At 38.5% G+C, this 20,601-nt stretch overlaps 1 protein-coding gene across 2 annotated transcripts in view; it reads right to left on the reverse strand.

Moving 5' to 3' along the window:
• The window catches only part of igsf21a (immunoglobin superfamily, member 21a), a 190,752-nt gene that overhangs the window by 67,653 nt on the left and 102,498 nt on the right, over positions 1-20,601 (reverse strand). For both annotated transcript variants that reach the window (XM_063473621.1, XM_063473622.1), the window contains 2 exons: positions 9,832-9,953; positions 956-1,074 (listed from right to left, as the gene is read on the reverse strand). In XM_063473621.1, coding sequence (XP_063329691.1) covers positions 956-1,074; positions 9,832-9,953 — 241 coding nt within the window. The remainder of the gene's footprint in view (positions 1-955; positions 1,075-9,831; positions 9,954-20,601) is intronic.

Genomic DNA, 20,601 nt, shown 5'->3' on the forward strand with positions numbered 1-20,601 from the left:
GATGTCATTAAGATAGTCACAACAGCACGAAAAAAGTAGTCAACAAAGTGACAGAAAAAAATAAATACATCCCTAAACAAGAAAAAATAATACTGCATCAACCTAAAAAAAATCACCTCTTTGTAAAATATCTTTGGTATTCATTGAGTGAGGGTAAATAATTCACTTGTCGCCTCTACTCCCATTGTTTTCTCTCTGAGCCAACATCCATCTGATTAGTGTGTCGTTAAAAAAAAAAAAATCCCACAAAACCCTGACACGCAGCAGAGTGTGCTAACAGATATTCTCAAAATTATACCAAGTGCAAAACAACTGATCACACATGTTAGAAAAGAAAATCTGATTATGTAAATATTCATTTTTATCCAGTATGCTACACGTTTTCCTTCAAATTAGGGCAATTGAAGGAAAGATCAGAGATGATGGGCATGTGCAGATATCTTTTGCACACAAATTAAGGTTAGTTCAGGAAATAAACATTGAAATAGAAAGATTGTCTCACTGTATTATCAAAGAAATGAAATGGATACTTTTTTTAAAAAATACAGACAGTAAAATTATATCTAACTTCTAGAAATTTGAGCTAAATGGAGCTGCAAACAATAGTTATTTTGCATTATTTTAAACACTTGTTTAATATTTTTGTTTCTTTTTGGGGTAAAAATGATTTCTTCTGACATACAGGAAAACAGTATCTCTGTATCATTTTTTTAAACATCCCCCTATGGCACCGCATATTGAAGCTTCAGTCTTTTGAGTGATCAAGAGGCTTCTCCCTTGCCTGCAGGCGAGCAGCACAACCAGTTTTTCAGTCTTTTCTCTCTGTCTGACCTGCAGACTTTGAACAGTCCCTCGCCATGCAATACATGTCCCACCCGAGCATCCCATTTTAACCAAAAAGACATTGACTTTTGGTGCTTTTAAAATAAAGATAGAGTGCAGTGATGATACTCACACATAACCGTAAGAAAAACATTCCCTGAAGCCAGGACAACTTTCTCCCTCGTTGCCCGGTCGTAGATGCCCACATGGCATTCATAAGGCCCGTTGTCTGAGATCCTGACCTCTGGGAGTCTGCAAAGTAAAGGGTTACACTGTGAGTTGATACTCATGTTTCAATTTTTGTACTAACATCTGACAACAGAACAATTAGATTAGCAAGTACATACACGGGAAGATAACTATTTGTGTTCACAGATGCTACTTTCAGCTGCTCCCTCATTCACTAGGGGTCACTACAGCAGGTAGCACCACATGTTTAATTTGGGAGATTTTTACACCTTCCTGACACAATCCCCAAGGGATCTGTGTCTCCTCTCGGGATTACACCAAGGCACTCTTGCTTGTTAGGTAAATGTGCAAACCATGACACTTTCACATAAAAACTGAATGTGTCAATCAGTGTCAATAGAATAGCCTTGTAAAGGTTCAGTCATGATGCACGTGTATAATTGCTATCAAAATTAATCCAGAGTCCAGAGATGACTGCAGCCCAGCCTTTGAGCAATGAAACCCAGAGCGACAGTGCTCCACCCAACATAAACCATGAAAACCAAAGTTTGGCCTTCAGGAAGTGTTTCTGTTATGGAATATGTTATTGTAGTAGCAACCAGGAAAATGGTAGAGAATATCGTTGAAAATGAAGAAGCTATCTACATAGTGAATGACTTACTTAAACTGAAACTTTAATATTTTCCAAACTGGTGAGCACAAGGCCAAATTTAAAAAATGATTTTTAAAAAAGGATTTGTTACAGTCACAAAACTTTACAGGTGCATTCGAGGGTGTCGGGATCCCATCACATAATGGTCCCTTGTAGTTGACTAGATTTAACTAGTTAACTACAAGGAACGATTATGACAGCAAACACAAACGCAAACAAATCTAAAAGTTGAACAGCGAGCCCCTTTTGCAGGCCCATTAATGACCAAGGGTCCATCTGTATCAGTTTTTTGCTCATCCATCATTTTTTAAGAAATTAATCGGACATTGATGATGTCTGTTAGAGTAAAAGAGCCCACAAAACAAAGTTTATCAGTGTCTCACATAGACTGAATAAATACTCAGATTACAGATCAGTTGAGTGTCAGAATTCAGAAGTCAAAAATTTTAGTCAAAAAGTATCACTCTTTTGCTATCGTCTGCATCCTTCAAATGAAAATACACTGACTGAATTACTGAAGTCTTTGGTACATTTGAGAACTCTGTTGCTGGTTTATGACACTTTTTTCTATGAAAGACAAGTGTAGAGTGTTCTTATAAAAAAACAAAAAAGAAAACCCTAAAAGTATATTTCAGAAAACAGCTTTCACTATACTTGTTTTTCATCTGTAATTCTGCAGATACACAACAGGCAGCGATTATCCAGTCAGCAATAGCAAATGACCATTTTTGAAAGAGAACAAGAGCACAATCTGTATTCTGTACTCAGCTAATATGTCAACAGTGATAATCAAAGTGAGATACCACTAGTCACATTTAGCTCCTGTGATTTATTCCCACAAAACAGGGACAATTGTCCTTGCTGCTCGGGTGTTTCAGACGGGGACCTCTGTTAGAACAGCAGCAGGGTGCTCTTAGCAGCCAGGCTTTAATGAGTTCAGCTGTGTGTTTGTGTGTGTATGCATATAGGTGTGTGTCTGGAGGAGAGGAGCGCTCCCTATTGGAGAGCAGTCAAATCAGTGTGACTAACTATACATATATATATATATATATATATATATATATATAGGCTGTACGCTAAGCGGAAGGAAGGGGGCCGAGGACTGGTGAGTGTCAGCACCACAGTCCAGGATGAGACAACGAACATCCAAGAATACATTGGGAAGATGGCCCCAACTGACCGAGTGCTCAGTGAATACCTCAGGCAGCAGAAACCCAAGAAAGAGGAGGGAGACGAGGAACCATCATGGAAGGACAGGCCCCTGCACGGTATGTACCACCGGCAGATAGAGGAGGTGGCTGATATCCAGAAATCCTACCAGTGGCTGGACAAAGCTGGACTGAAAGACAGCACAGAGGCACTAATCATGGCAGCACTAGAACAAGCTCTGAGTACAAGATCCATAGAGGCTGGGGTCTATCACACCAGGCAAGACCCCAGGTGCAGGCTGTGTAAAGATGCCCCTGAGACAATCCAGCACATAACAGCAGGGTGCAAGATGCTAGCAGGCAAGGCATACATGGAACGCCATAACCAAGTGGCCGGCATAGTGTACAGGAACATCTGTGCCGAGTATAACCCTGAAGTCCCGAGGTCAAAATGGGAGATGCCCCCAAGGGTGATGGAGAATGACCGAGCTAAGATCCTGTGGGACCTCCAGATACAGACGGACAAAATGGTGGTGGCTAACCAACCGGACATAGTGGTGGTAGACAAACAGGAGAAGACGGCCGTAGTGATCGATGTAGCGGTTCCGAATGACAGCAATATCAGGAAGAAGGAACACGAGAAGCTGGAGAAATACCAAGGGCTCAGAGAAGAGCTCGAGAGGATGTGGAGGGTGAAGGTAACGGTGGTCCCCGTGGTAATCGGAGCACTAGGTGCGGTGACTCCCAAGCTAGGCGAGTGGCTCCAGCAGATCCCGGGAACAACATCGGAGATCTCTGTCCAGTGTTGCCAACTCCTCAGTAAGGAAAATCGCTATTGGTTGTCCTAAAAGTCGCTAGAAGTCGCTAAATGACATCATCACCTAATTTGCATAATTGGTCATGCTAATATAATTGTAACCTACGTTGTTGGAGAGAGAAATAACATCGTGGAAGAGACATAAAGTGAGTAAATGCATCCTAAATGCATTTAGAGTTTATTTAGAACTACAAATTAAATTTCTTTTAGCAATTATTGTTTTTTTTAATGTCACAATTCCAACCCTGCTCCTTTACCCGGGCTTGGACCGGCAAAAGTGACCCGAAATAGGCACTCTGGTTGAGTTACTTTGTGTGTGTGTGTGTTTATAAGTAGTTTTAAACCTTGTGATCCACAAAACAGCATACGAGTAAAAGAGTAAAAGAAGAACTGACTGCGTTACAGCATCCGCTGCTTGTTGAGAGTAAAAGCAAACGTCTGAAAACTCGCTAAATATAGCAACAAAGTCGCTAAGTTGGCAACACTGTCTCTGTCCAGAAGAGCGCAGTCCTGGGAACAGCTAAGATACTGCGCAGGACCCTCAAGCTCCCAGGCCTCTGGTAGAGGACCCAAACTTGAAGGATAAACCGCCCGTAGGGGCGTGCTGGGTGTTTTTATATATATATATATATATATATATATATATATATATATATATATATATATATATATATGTATATACATATATATATATGTATTTGTGTGTGTGTTTGTTTTATTTAACTTTTATTTATACAGGTAGTCCCATTGAGACTTAATGTCTCATCTACAAGAGAGACCTGTTTCAGACATGTTTACTGAGACTTCTATCTGACCACTGTATGATTTGTCACATCTTTGATCCATGAATAATTAAGAAATAGGAAATAAAACACCACATTTGAAGTTTGTACCTGCTGATTAGACAAGTGCTCTACATGTGTTTTGTTTCTCTGGTTCTTCAAGTGTTTAGTAAACCCTAATGAAAAATGGCTAGATACTATGAGTAGGCACACTGAGGTTTTCTCCCATAGCACTTGAGGAATAAGCATATAATAGGCAACACTTTTTTTAACACTACTGAATAAAATGGATGAGAATAGCACAGTGACTCTCCCTCTGTGGTGGTGTTGGGTAATTGGTTTTATTATGGTAAATGCTGATGTAGTCCATTGCTTTGTTTTTGCAAACAAAGCCATAGTTCACTTATCCACAGTCCTGACTACTGCTTATAGGGATTCAACCCAAGACAGAGACGGAACATACCAAGTCCAAAAAGAAGGACCACAACGATAAGATGTGGAAGAATTTGTGGAAGAGAGAAACTGACTACTGACTACCTGCTTGAAGTCTCTTACAGTTTGACAGCTAGACACATCTGTCAGAACTGGACTTGGGAAAGAGGAAAGGTTGTACTCCTAACACTGAGACTTCTTTTAAATATTAAGAGTGGTGGAATTAAATTTTCAGCACCCTCTCTAATCCTCGATTCCATGCAGAAGTGTTGGTCCTTAGACACCCCCCCCCCCCCCCCCTCCCCGAAATTATACATGTGACTCCAACGCTATTAAAAATGTTTTATTGCTGTTTTTTATTTGCTATTAAAAGGTCAGCTAATGTTTGAAGTTTTTGTTTGGTATAAATCTCAATTTAAATGAATAAAGTCATTTTAGTATTGATTTATTTTCTTTCATATTACTGCTCTGATTACACCAATACATCACAAGAACCATCAACACAGTTAAATGCGTGTGTTTACACCTTAGTGAACAGCATTATTAGGAGCACTTAAACACACTGTTAAGCAAACGTGGCTATTTTGAGTTGTTCTACAATTAAACCACAGCAGCACAAAATTTATCAGCTAGGTTTATAACAAATAAAATGTAGCACCCTCACATTTATTTATTTATATTTCTCTTTTTATTTATTTATTTATTTCATTTGTTGTGAAAATTTGGGTCTCAGTCAGTTGTAAAAAGGTGTTTGGGTAATGACATAAACCATAGCAGATGGTTAAATCAAAGTCTTTCTCAGCCCTTAGAACTAAAATGATTATCAGCAAACCAAACATATAGGTAATTAAATTAAAAAGAAAAAAAAAACAATTTCTGAAAACTACAAAATGTCCCATGTTAAAACACGCACACACAAAACAGCAGGTACACAGTGGAGATCGATATCAATGGGCCCCCATGGAGGAGCGGCAAAAACAGCACACCGCAAAGAGAGATCGATTGTCCCCTAGGAGTTGCATCTGAAAGCTTTTTCCTGTAATGCAGGCCTTCCTCTAGAACTTCTTCTGCCTACAAATGCAAGAAAATGCAACTGCCTAGATGGAGAGTGAAAAAGAGAAGACTTGACAGAGTGGTGTCTGATAGCTCATCCAGTCAATCTCTGCATCAAATTAACTAGCACATTGTCAGATACTCTTTCTGGCCTGAAGCATTATGGGTGAATGGGTAAAGACTGGCAGTTGTAAGATGGTGAAAAGCAGAGATAAACTGCCCAGAGGACGGGATGCAAAGTGAGGTGTGTAGTCATCTGTTTACTTAATGAATGAGCATGAAACAAAATAATCAGGATAATGCTGTGATTCGGTGAGTGTGACAGACTCACTACTCTGTGGTTACATTATAGTAAGTGCTGATGTAGCTCATCTTTCTGTCCTTATCCAACACTATAGTCCTGCTGTTTGCTACCCTAAGTACTTAGGATTTATGGATTGAAATCCACACAAATGCAAAAAGCAGAGCACAGTGACAAAAAGGTAGAAAGAATGGAGGTATTGCTGAAAGAAGGGTAAACGCCCAAATTGAAACCAAACACACAGAAACACACAAAGAACACATAGACACAGACTTTCTGTTGATTAAAATAACTCTAAAGCCCCATTCAGTGTGCATTAATTTGTGAAGCCATTACTCATTCTTCATCACAAATGCAAAGCTTCACTTCACACCCTGCAATTATTTCTTACAATAGTGTACTGTAATACATATCTTTGAAAGTAGGAGTCGTGACAGGGTACTTAAACATCTTTACAAAACATGTGCCACCATTAAAATCTTTTACACAAACAATTTATGGAATGTTTTTTTTTATTATTTATTCTTATCTCTTTTTTGTGATGACAAAAGTATGAATCTGCTTTAACTGCTTTCTGCTTTTATAAAAGAGAGATTGTATGAATGACTCAATTATTATGTGACCTGTGGCAGTTCATTCTATATTTTTTCAGTTTGAATACATTTTCAATCCATTCAAATAACATATTTTTTTTTTCATGTTTTGGTAATACTCAAATGTCAAGTGGTGCAACTGCTGATTTAAATGAACAGATTCAAAAGATGATTTTTCTTATTGTGTTTAATGATAATTCAACATAAAATAGTCTGGCACGATTTACTTTTTAATTGCTACAATAATCCATTCATCCACTTTCTTCTGCTTATCTGATTCAGTGTTGCCCAATCCAGCTGTCACCAAGTGAAAGGCGGGGTACATCCTGGATAGGATCATCAGCCTATTGTAGTGTTAAAATAATCTAAATAGTTTTAAAACTGTTACAATGAATAAAATGATTGTACACCAATTGTTCTTAAATTTCAAGGTGACACAGCCAAGACTACGAGACTTTTATTATTAAGTATAAAAAGTGATGTAGCAAAAAAGATATTTAATCATACAAACAAAATGGGGTTTGTATGGCTGGCTGAATGTATGAATGTATGAATGAAAACTATACACTCTGGGGTAATTTGCTGGCACCTCACAAAAAGTATGGGAACAGCACTCTATGTAAAAAGAGAATTTTAGTTTAGTTATACTTTAACTTGTTCTCTTAATAGGGTTCCATTAATATCAAATATATTAATATAAAATACAGGCTTTGCACTTTTCAATGAACATTATACTAAAACTCCTACTCCTTTTAAACACATTGTTTCTATCACACAGACAAGGTAACAGATGTCTATTTTCTATAACTTAGCAATATCAGCCTCAAAATAAGATTTTAGTTTTTTTATCTGCACTACTAAGGCACAATTTACAGAAACCTCAAGTGGAAGAGAAGAACTGACTTTGCAACTGCAGTCAAATTTTAATGTGTAAAAATTAAGGAACACATATGAAACCTGCATCCAATTTGGTTAGGTTTTCCAAAACAGCCAGTGGTCAAGTGTAAGGAAAAAATGGTCAAATAAAGGCTGTGCAGTGGCAGATAAATGCGTTGTATCTCAAGTCACTGTGCACCATTAGTAATGTTAAAAAAGTGCTGTGACTACAAACAATAATATAAAAATCGAACTGTTCTCAGTATAAAAAGCAACAGTATTACGTGTAGCCTATACAGTATGTGTTAAACCAATAACTGATGTCAAATCAAAGGATCTTTTATGACAAGCAGCAAACTCCTGCTTTTGATTGGACCCTGAATAGATATCAAATTTCCAGGGTCACTAGCTATGTGCAAGATCTGTTGTTTCCCTTACAAGGACTAATCTATGTATTGACACTTGAAGATGGAGACTGTCACAGCTGCTGTCATTCTTTGAAAGATTACACTAAAAGCTGTCGATGCCAAACAAGACTGGGAAATCTTAGATGAACCAATATCAGTGTGACTTCCGATGCTGTTGAATAATTGCAAGATGTAGGAAGGATTATTTTTTATTATTGCTACACTATAATAGTACAATAATCACATATAGCTTTTAGATTATACAAACGCTCTGAAGTTTCCTGCACAATGTTCCATGTTTATAAAGGCTACAGAATATTGAGGCAATCATTTTTGGTCATAAAGCTCCATTCGTCAGAGTGGTAAGGCTTTGTACAGAAGATTTACAATTCTAAAGTGGAAACGGGTGAATACAGTGAGTAAAAATTCAGCTTTTTGCATTTATGAGAAGCACTGAGCTTCTGTGAGACACCATGAAAGCAGGAGTGTGACCAGGGAGTCTTTCTTGACTGGAAAAATGGTGTGATTGTGGCAGAATCCCACATGTCTTTCTGGATGACTAACACAGGCTTAGCATTTTTGTACGGGTGCAGGTAGCAACCAACTGATCAGTGTGCTGTAGAAGACTTTCTCTCACTTCTGTGTATATATATATATATATATATATATATATATATATATATATATGGATGTGTCCACGTGTGGTGGGTGATTTCTTTTGTTGGTGTGTACAAACATGTTTTCATGTTAGTGTGAATATAAGTGTGTACGCCATTCCATTTTGATGACGCCTACACTCCCAAAGGGATAGTAGGATTGTCTAAATAAATCATTTTCAGCTGGGTAGCCACACCACACAGGAGAAAAGAGAATATAAAGAAAAAGGAGAGAAAATACATCGAGGTAATGTACATGAGCCAAATCAAAAAAACAGCAGGATAAAGATGAGATGAAAAGGAATGATGAAAGTGGGATCATTACAAAAAGGATGCAAAGTGTGAAGCATTCTGGGTTTGAATGAAGTTGCAAGGACAATGAATGGCCAGCGTTTCCTTTTGTGCTGCTAAGCATTCAAATAATGATATCTACAGCAGAAGACCCAAAGCAGAGGGAGAGAGAAATGCGGAGATATGCAGACAGCTGCCAGCCGTATTGTTAAGGTCTGGGGTAAAAGAAGGCCGTCCCTGGGATGCCTTAAATATGTAATCAAGCCAACCAAAGCCACGAGACTCCTCCTACTCTGATGTTCTCAATTTCTTGGCAACTTAGTAAAACTTGTTAATTCATACATAGCAGTACTATGTATCCTGTGGATCACAGATGCTTCAAATATAGGTGAAGCACATGCTCAACTCCATGTGCTGCATCGCTCCAAGTGTAAGAGATTGGGTTTGCTACCTGGGGTATATAAGACCACTACATAATAGGGCAGCCTGACCAGATGTTAGATAAATCTTTAACACTAAAGACTTTATCCTGTGCAGAGTTGATGATTAGAGTTTGCCACTGCCTCCTGTCCTCATGTAATAAAACCCCTTTGCTCGGTCACTGAGTCTGGCCTTCTGGCCTCATCTGACCACCAGCAGATGGCTGGGAATGAAGTTGGGTTGCACCGAACAGGAATTCATCTTAGTGCATTTCATCACAGTGTCAGAAGGTTGTTTGATTATACAGTGAGTTTAATATTTTACAATTCACCACTGCAGCAAAACAAATCTATTATGAAAAACAAGAAAACTGAATTCATTTTTAGGCTTACCGGACAGTTGATTGGTATACAAGGTCTTCACGCCTGCGGTAGTCCTCCATGTGAGAGTAATTTGTATTAAACATAGCATCGTAGGTGAAGATTTTCTGCTTGATAGTACCTCCATCTGTGACCTGTGAAGCAAAAGGAGAGAGCATTACTAAGGTGAATTCTCCAGTGATGAATGGGACAGGAGCAACCTTCTTACCCCTAGAGCTTCTCTTATGAATAAACTGTTGTCACATGGCCTGAGAGTGCACAAAGTAATCCTGCCTGCAATTACCTCATTGATTCATGATAAGTTTATTCATTATAAGGTCTAATGGCAAAGGGATTAAAAATCTGCTGACACGATAACCTCAAAGAGACAGTCTCTCGGCTGCATTTGTGGCCATGGATAAATCTTAATGAAGACTGACGTAGTACAGTGTTCTGCATGTGACAAGTAGTCTGCTTTCTGCAGAGGTAATGGCATGTGACAAGATAAAGGTAACAGAAGAGGATATTCAAACACTGGTCTTGTTTCATTTTTTTTCTGGGTAGATGATCGAGCAGTTCTTTCCTTTCCAGTATTCACAGGAGTGTTAAACTCACTTAGCATTTGAATGACTGTGATTTTTCCTCTCTTCAGAAACCACAGACAGTCATAAAGAAAACGAGGTGACAGGATTTTAATGGAGCCCCTAATGCTGCTTTGAAGAAGGACATTGTTGGTGAGCCATGGATCCTTCTTCTGTTTGCCAGAGAAGATTTGTTCTGATCCAAATGAATCATTTCAGTTGAATAAACAATGTCAAAGGATTTCATGATTAGTCCATATTAAAATACACATGGTCTCATGTAAAGAAAAGGCTAAATTGTACTTCTATCAGCAAACAATTGTTCCCTGTGAATGTAGGGTAACTCCTATGACCCCTTGCCTCTAGAGAAAGCTTGCTGCCTTAGGCTTATTTTGCTAACAGGTTCTGCAGAGGGAGTTGGCAATGCTGAAACAACGAAAAGCGCAGGAGTGTGAAAATAAATTACCCCAGTTTACCTGTAACAAACAACTTCTTCTTGGTTACAGGCCCACCGGTTTGGCAGGAGCTGGGATTTTTTTTAACAGATTTTCAATATTAAAGGTCAACATGCTTGCTCGTAAAAAGCATTCATCTACTTTCTAACTTAAGATTTTTGAGAGGAAGTTTTCCTGATGTTGTGAACAAAATCAAAGCATTGTGCCTGTCTGTTTTATTTTAATATCACTTCACATGTATAGCACAAAGCAACTTCATTTGGACCACTATAGAAGAGGAGTGGGAGATTAAGAGCAGCCTCTAAAAGCAAAAGCACATCTGGAAACCAGTCAGACTTGTCCCACCACTGTAGCTACAGTAATGCTTATTTTACAAAGATCGGTTTAAGGAGGAAAACTGGTATTTTTTGTTTAACATACTTGTGCAACACCACACATGAAATAGATTTTTCAGACTTTAAAAGCACACCTCAATTAACTTTATTTCCATATTGTACAATGGTATCTCACATGGGTGCCATACACATATTGGAAATAGAGAGACAGCACATTCCAATGGAAAAAAAATAAAATGCCACTGAGACAAAGTAATATACGTTACAGATTAATGCAGAGTGAAGCACACATTCATAACAATGAATTATGCAGCAAAACTGTCACTGAAATTTGAATGGTTCATTTCCAGTTATTTGCCTGTACCTCTCAATTTCACACAGCAATAGTGCCTGAGTAAGCGATTAAATACGTGAGACTAGATCAAATACAATTCTACAAAAAGAGTTTTGTTATTTGTATTTGCATGTTTCTGTCAGTCAAAAAATAATTTGAACAACTAATGTTAGACAGCAATCATTTTTATTTGTCCTTAATATTTCCTTGATTGCTTGTTTTGAATTGTAGGTCTATGCCTTGTAAAAATGCAACTAGCTGTTCAACTAGTTTTGGCAGTATTAGTCATTAAGTATAACATACAAGACAGTCTTAACCTTGGACAATCAACTGAGCCAAAAAAATTAATTAATTAATTAGGCATATATTGCAAAAAAAATGGACAAAAATGCAGGAGTTTTGCAACTAAAAGCAATATTTAGTTTGGTCTTCTTAAAGCACAATAACAAAATAAAATAACATTTAAAATAAAATCACTTTAAAAAGCGATAATATTCTGCTTAGCTTAATCTTTAGCCATACATGGAAATGAAACTGAGCAGGTGTGATTTGAAGGTCAAACTAAAACACTGGAAAAGAAAGAGTCCTTCTTTTCTAAAAGAATGAAGAATGGTTTTGGTAAGAGCTGCACCAAGTTCCTGTATGTGCTCGTAGGGCTGGTTTGACTGAATCTAATCGGATGATCTGATATCGTCGTGTTGGTGTTGTTCCCAGATCATCATGAAAATGTTGTTCCAGGATCAACATTGCAAGTGACCAATCACATTGTTGTGACGTTATTCTTTTGCGCGCCAAGCCATTCGTGCATTTATGAAATTCCAATGTTGCAAGGACAATATCAATTCTGCTTACCCTTTATTAAAGGGTTAGGGTTAGGGTCAGGGTTAGGGTCAGGGTCCGTTGATCGGCTGACAGAGGCGGTTTCTCGCAGCTTAAGTACAGTTTTTTGTTTTACGGCAGTTTTTCCCGAAGTCGCAAAAGTATGATGTCACAACATTCTGATTGGTCACTTGCAATGTTGATCCTGGAACAACATTTATTATGATGATCTGGGAACAACACCAACACGACGATATCAGATCGTGCAAATCTAATGACCTTAGCTTGAGATGACACTTTAGGTAATAAGTACCCAATTTGAGCCCGGTAGCTTTGAGGATATATCATTTTATTTGTAATCCTTGTAGAATGTGAGAAGCAATAACCGTATCTAGTGGAGCTAAAGAAGAAAAGCATTCCACCTACAGAAATGCAAACATCATTACCACAATCCAGAAAAAATACATCAAAGTGTTTAATTGCCAAGTCTCCTGGAAATGCACTGGAAAAACACCACAGCAAACCACAAGCAATAAAAAGGATAAACAAACTTGTGGATTATCTCCAAAAAGGGGTTGTACATCTTCAGATTTTTAGGGTTTCATTAGTTCATGTCAGATGCATAGGCATGCCTAAAGCTGTGCGAGACATTCAAATCTAACCAAGTATTTTCTACTTTGGCATAGGAAAGAAAGAAGACATGACTGTAATCATTTACACCGATTTTCATTTGCAACTTTAAGAAATTAACAAATCCTGTAAATGAAGGCTTACTTTCCCTTTACTTTCACAGTGCTGCTGAATTTAAAGTTCGAAGACTGAATAAACTCATGCAAATATGATTAGCTGTTCTTGAAGTACTGAGCTGAGTTGGGGATATTTCCTTGCTGCCTTCTTTCACAGTCTATGTAATCCAGCAAGCATTACTATTGCTTAGTCCTCCTCCTGGAAAATCTGGTGGATAATGCAGGTGTTAGATTTCTGGTTGTCTAGAAGCCCTAAGGACCAGAGAGAAGATTTCTGCCTAAGACAGGTCTTCTCAGTGGCACCCTCTCTTTATCTATCTCTCCTTAATGATTTCACCTCTTAATTAAGACTAACCTGTAAACCCCTGTGTAATAAATCTGATACAATCTACACATCAGTGAATGTCTTGCTATCCCCTCAAGAGGACCAAGACTAACTATGGAAGGGACAGCACAGTGAGAAGGGAGAGAGAGTGGGAGGGTGAAAAGAGATCCAAACTGTGCCAAAATGGCTCTACAAGAGGGAGGGCAAGAGGGAGATGAATACTCTTTGATTGCAGAAAAGCACCGTTGGGGAAGCAAAGCTTTGCTACAACTGCTTTGTTGAATCCAGGCCATGCAATGCACATGAGGCACAGAAGCACCAAACCTTTCTAACACTCTGCCATCTGGAGATATGAAAGGCGAGAATGGGTGGTAGAAAGTTTGCTACTTCTCTCCTGTCTACATTGTGTCATATAGTGGCAAAAGAAGAGTAGGCTGACAGAGAGGTAACAATGAGGTGAGTTTGAAAGTGCTTAAACCAGAGTCCTGTGCTTCTCTTGAGATGTTGCAATCCTAAAATCTCTCCAGACAGAGGTTGCCCTGTATCCTTCCTGGCCAGTCAGCTGAAATGCCTCTCTAATGATGTCTGCTATTATTGGGGTCAGATTAGGACTGGGTCTCAGGGGTTAACCAAAGCCCTCCTCCCCTCCGCCTGTCTAGGGTGGGCCTATTTATAGGCTGCAGCTGCATCAGCAGCCACTGGAGGAAATTCAGCTAACACACTGCAGGCCAACTGTGAGAGATTCAACCTGAATCCTGCTTTATAATTTCAGGCAGCAGTCTGAGAATCACTACAGAAAGTCTTTTTACACCATTTTTGAAACAAGTTAGAAAAAAATGTAACTGGTCATAGTTTCCAAAGGATTTCTAGTCTCTACTTACAAAGCCATGGAAGACCTATGAAATTAAAATTATCCTAAGCATGTTCTTCATATGGTGTATAATAATTAGATGGTAATGGCTTTCAAAATTTTTTTTATTCATATCTTATTAGCATTTTTTGTGATATGAATGCAAAGTCTAACACGTTCATAAGATGGTCAACAGCATGGCTTTCAAATAATATCTTAATAAGATTTATTCCCATTCAGATTTATTTCCATTCCCTCATTTAAAGACTAACAAAAGAGATGATCAGTTCATTGTCATGAACTGGCTTGGCACTTTCCTTCATTTCCATGCTAATTTGCCTAATATTATTATGTCACAAAGTGTCATTTTGAAACCGGCTGGAAAAACTGGGAGACACTGTCTTGTAAAATTGCTATTTCTGTACCGAAACAATAATGCAAAATACAGAACTTATGTCCCAGAATGTCAAATTACTTGAGTTACTTAAATAAGTTTAAATAATAAGTTTCCTCTACAATGCTGTGGAGGAAACAATTATTTGATCTCCTATAAACTTGTAAGTTTGCTAACAATTAAATGGACAGTCTATAATTTTTATAGTACTCTCATTTTACTGGATAGAGAGAATATCAACCAAAAATCCAGACAAAAATGACATCAAAGTTTTAAATTGACTTGCATGTCATTAAGTAAAATAAGTATGTATAAGTAAGTGAAATATGACTTAGTACTTGGTTGGGAAACTCTTGGCAAGCACAGCTCTAAGACATTTGTTGTAGTTGGTCATCAGGTTTGCACACATCTCAGAAGGGATTAGGGTCCACTCCTCTTTACAGAAACTCTTTAAATTTTGGTTGCTGGTTGGCAACTCAAACCTTCAGCTCCATCCACAGATTTTCTAAAGTACCGAGGTCTGGAGACTGTCTGGAGACTGTCTAGGCCACTCCATGATCTTACTGTTCTTCTTTTTTTTACCCACTATTTTGTTGCCTTGGCAGTATGTTTTGGGCCATTGTTATGCTGGAAGAACCATGACCCATCTGCAGTGTTCTTCCTAAGGGAAGGAGGTTCTTATCCAAGGTTTTACAATACATGGCCCTGTCCATTGGCTCCACAATGTGCTGAAGTTATCCAGTATCCTCTGCAGTAAAACAGCCCCAAAGCACAATGTTTTTTCCACCTCTGTGCTTGACTGTGGGGATGGTGTTCTTTGGGTCATTCTCAAAGCATGTTTTTCCTCCAAACATGGCATGTCAAGTTGATGCCAAAGAGTTTGATTTTGGTCCAAAGCACTTTCCCCAAGCTTCTCTAAATCATTTAGATCTTCTGTGGCACATGTGCCTCCTTGAGCAAGGGGACCATGCGGTACTGCATGATTTCAGTCCATTAGGTCGCAGTGTGTTACCAATGGCGCTCTATGTGACTGACGATATTAACAAGCTCCTCTCATGTAGTTTTGGGTTGGTCCACCACTTTTATCATGATAACCTCACTCAATGAGGCAAGATCTTGCACTGAACTGAGGGTGACCAATAGTCGTGTTATATGTCTTCCATTTCCAAATAATGGCAGCAACAGTTTCTTGACAATAGTCTTCAAGCCCATTCCAGCCTTTTGTAATTCTACAGTAATTTCCATGATGTATTTTGACATCTCTTTGGTCATGTCCATGGTGGTAGAGAGGCTGGAATGGAGTAAATGATGTGCTTTATGCACATAATAAGTTGAAGTCAGGAGTATCTGTAATTGATAGATTGTTATCTGCGTGCCACAGAGACACACACCCAATCTGTGGGATGCCTCACTCAGTTTTCAGGTAACTAGTGTCACCAGCGCATTTGGCTATGGGTGAGCTAGTACGTCTTATCTTAATGGCATGCCCTAGTTTCTTCGTATAAAAAACAAAGGACCATACACATTTTCACATAATGTGAACAGATTTTTGGTTGCCCGGCAGAGTCTGTCCCACACCTGGTGTGTTATTTCGAGGTTCAGTCCTACTCCCCATAGACTTGTTTATTGCTCCACATCATCAGATTGTAAGCCAGCCCATGTAGTGCCACAGATCGAGTGCCTCCCTGATGGTGTATCACTGTAGTATTGTCTGTCCTGACCAAGACATGACAATTTTTCAGGATTAGCAAGAAATGTCTCAAAGTCAGAAAACCTGCCATGAGCACAAAGTAATTTATATGTGCTCAACAGCGCCTCTGGGGCCAAGTGCCATTAGACAGATGCGTAACAGCACCCTGGTGTTTTTTGCCACTTCCTCTCTGCTGGAAGCACGTATTAGAAAACTGTTCAAATATGTGAACACTGTCTACCAAGGGTCCATGGTTTCTTTGATACACTGAAAACCCCAGGGGGGAGTGCCAGCCCGAACACGAGGGTGTTCCTTGGCTACACCCTGAATAGCGTACCTGATAAATTTTCTGTGCTCTACTTAAATTCTTATGTGAAAATAAGCATCCTCATATCCCACTGATTGGAACCAGTCACCCTGTCAAATAGATCAGAACAGCACATTTCATGTCTGCATTTTGAATTTGTATATTATGAGGTGAAAATTAAAAGAATCAGTCTACCCTTTTGCAGAGTGAGGAAATATTTGCAATGGAAGCCTCTTAATTTCTTAATTTCCTCCTCTGGTCAAATTCTATTGCCCCTCAGCTTAAGAAAGAAGAAATTTCACTCTAGTGAAACTGGGCGGGTTTGTTCCAGGCTGTAGTCTGCAGCCACTCACAACAGTTGCCAACACCCACGGATGGAGTGTACATGTGTGCCATTCCTGTACTCTGGCGGCCAAGGAGCCTGGGGGATTAAAGTACAAAACTGGACAGCTATGCCCTCTTTTAATATGGTAATAGTATCCTAATATGGAAATCCCATGAGCTAATATTACCTTATTATTATGAGATAACTGCCTTTAAAGTGGTAGCAAAGTAAAAAAAAAAAAATCAAATGCACAGATATTACCATGTTTTATTATTTTTACCCATTTAACTATACTATTACTAATTGATTTTGTCTCATAATCTTGCATTTGTTTCCACAATATTAACTCCAGCCTCTGGCTTGTTATTACGAAATTACAGAAATTTCAATACAATATTGCTCGGCTATAAAAACTGTTGATTACTTGACTCTCGCTTGGATATTACTTTAGTAATTAAAAGGTATTAATTTGCTGTTTTGATAGTATTGCCTTCTTGATTCCACCTTATTATCCCACTACTACGACATTATCAATGAGGGTAATAGAAAGTATTATGTGTATAACAACAAGGACAATGCAGGCGGATTTCAAAGTGTGGATCTGCAAAACCTAAGTACTGTATAATGTTGATCTTCATTCAGTGAGCAGATTCGGTATGCAGTATTGGTGGCCCTGCCTCTTAACCTGTGAGTTTACAGCTCTGCATGCTGTGCTTCCCTACTGGGTGCTGAGTGACAGAGGACTTGGTTAACGGGATTTCATGCTTCAAATGACAGGCTTCTCTCCTCCCTCTGTCTGTCACTACACTCTGTGGGGAAGCACAGTTAATTCAAGCTGGTAGCTTGCAACGCTGCAAACATATACAGTACCTTTGATGCGCAAAAGGGTTGATAATACAGTGCCACACTAAATTTTAAAAAACCTGAGTTTGAAGGAACGGTTCATCTAACAATTCCTTTAACAGTAAGACTGCTTCAAAGCATATAAAAGTAATTCAAAATGCTTTAGCTCATCAAATACAATTTGCGAATATTTATTTGAGAGACACTTGCCAGCAGCCATGGAAATACAGTGATAGTCCCTTTTGCTACTTCCATACTAGAAATATAATGGAAACTTGTGACGCTATCAGGTCTTTAAGCAGAGTTTGCACTGGAATAAATCATCATACTTAGGCAGTTGTCAGTATAAAGATTTAAAAAAAATCTATTCATGTGAGTGTTTTACGGTCAGTGGCTTTGCTTACAAATCTGAAATGTGAGCCTTTAGTATACGAAATTTTCAGTTAATGGCTATATGCACATACAAAGTATAGGAGCACAGCACTGTTGTAGTAAAATCATTTTCCAGCATGTTATCAGTATCACATGTTCCAGCTCTACTGTCAGGCATTTTGATTCCAGCATTACAGCTTACAAACAGGTTGTGATTGGCTGCTGCTGGAACTGCCAGATTACATAGAAGGATAAGAGCTGGGCTTCATGAAAACTGTGCCACCAACAGGAACAGACCAGCTGCATTCAGCTACACCCTAGAGGTAGCAGGGTGAGGGTCAGGCACAGCGACGGTATAAATTCAGGCAGTTGAGTGTTATGCAAGCGTGTTATCTAAAGCCATCTGAGACAAGGCCATCCAGAGATGGTTATTACGGCTGTCATTCTGAGGGAGAAAGGCTGTCTGTGGGCTGACAGTGAGGAGGTGATGAGATCAAAGCAGGTCAGGCTTGTTGGTGACTGCTGATCTACAGTATATTGGTTATTGTAAAGGCACTATATAAAGCAGTGCAACATGTCCTGGGCATCATTACAGTACAGTTTTTGAACTTCTTCTCCAGACATTAATTATATCTAAAAAAGACATCCATGTTAATTAAAATGACATATATTGATTTTTTCCATGAAAATATAATCCCCTCATGCCTTAAATAGCTTAGATACACTCTACATATTTGCATCCTTTAGTACCGTATGTGCAGATCGAAGAATATGCAAATATATACACAAGCTCTCTTAATACATAATTTTGACAAGTTATTGGTACACTGCATTTCTAAGGGGGAAATATTCATCCTAAGCGTTGACTGCTTATTTTGCTAATGAGCTATTTTATAAGCTAGCATATAAAAAAAACACACCATATGGATATGTTAACAACATTCCAAGTTTTCACTGGAGGGGTCTTTCAAAAAGTGGAAAGACTTTTTGTGAATCAAACTGAAGTGGTGCTAGAATTTAGAAAAATGCATGCCATTTCATCTCTCTCAGCAATTACAACTGAGGTGCCCTTAAGCAAAGCACTTCTAACCAAATTGCTCAGTGGAGAGGATTAGCTAACAATAGAAAAATGTGGTTGATCCGGGCAGCACTCAAATGCAGACCATTTCAAGAGTATCATGGGTGCCAACGATAGAACAGATGAATAAAAAATAAATAAATAAATAAATAAAAAACCTTTAATAATTGTTGAAGTTTTTTTTCTTCAAAGAATTAAAAATTTGTGGAGTGGATGCCCTCCTAATGATCTCAATATACTATATTCACATGAACATGACAAATGTGGCCTTGAACATTAGGATCAAGATCTGTGAAGTTCATCAAATGAACATTTGTCCAAATTCAGACAAAAAAAAAGTGAGGCATGGACTTCTGCATGTTTCTCCTACACCTGCTTGTGTTCTCTTCAGGTACTCTGGTTTCCTTTCACAGTCCAAAAACATGCATATTAATTGATAATTCTAAATTGGCTGCGGGTGTGAATGTGACTGTGAATGGTTGTCTCTGTGTGTTAGCGACCTGTTCACAGTGTACCTCACGTCTCACCCTAGGACAGATGTAATAGTCTTTAAGCCCTTCCCCACACCTCCATCTACCACAACCCTGAATTGGACAAGAAGTTAAGAGGATGGATGGATAATATAATACAATGCAGTTTATGATTTATTCACTTCCTTCCCCAGTTAAAACAAACTGTTTCTCATCATAATGGTGTATATATTGCTTTGTGGTCATAACTGACTGTCAACTAAATACACCTGCATCATATGAGACAGTTTCATAATTTTGTACAACTGCCTAGAATCTAATTACATGTGATATTTTTCTGTAACTTAAAATTCTATGTTATTCTGACAATTCATTACATGCCACATTTTTTAATACACTCCCAGAGCTTCTGTTTTTTCCAGTCTGAATCACTGTTAAGTCTGTCTGACCTCCAGGCTAGTGCAGCCTTGTGTCACCCTGAGCCACTTAATTGTCCCTGTAACTGCATGTGTGTGTCGCTTGATATGCAAATGACATAATTCCAACAAATTAGTATGACTGTGCTTAACACTGATAATGTATTGTGTCAAAGTCCATCTAATTTATAATTTCCTGTAATACGTGTGTGCAGGGCAGAAGTGAAATAAGTAAAAGTGTCCTCTGTGTTACTTACTTTGAAAGATAACTGTCAACACACTTCTTTGTGCATGAGTATTTTTAACTACACCACCCCAGGCAATTTATGTGCGTCAGTAAGTTATCAGTTAACAAGTTGGTTACAAAAAAAACTGCTTTGCTATGTATGATGTGTGTCATCTATAATCCAGCTGCATGCAACTTGTTCTTGCAACCGACTTGTTAAAGAAAATTCTAGATGTT

This window comes from Pelmatolapia mariae, linkage group LG5, assembly GCF_036321145.2.
Source record: "Pelmatolapia mariae isolate MD_Pm_ZW linkage group LG5, Pm_UMD_F_2, whole genome shotgun sequence".
Classification (NCBI taxonomy): Eukaryota; Metazoa; Chordata; class Actinopteri; order Cichliformes; family Cichlidae; genus Pelmatolapia; species Pelmatolapia mariae.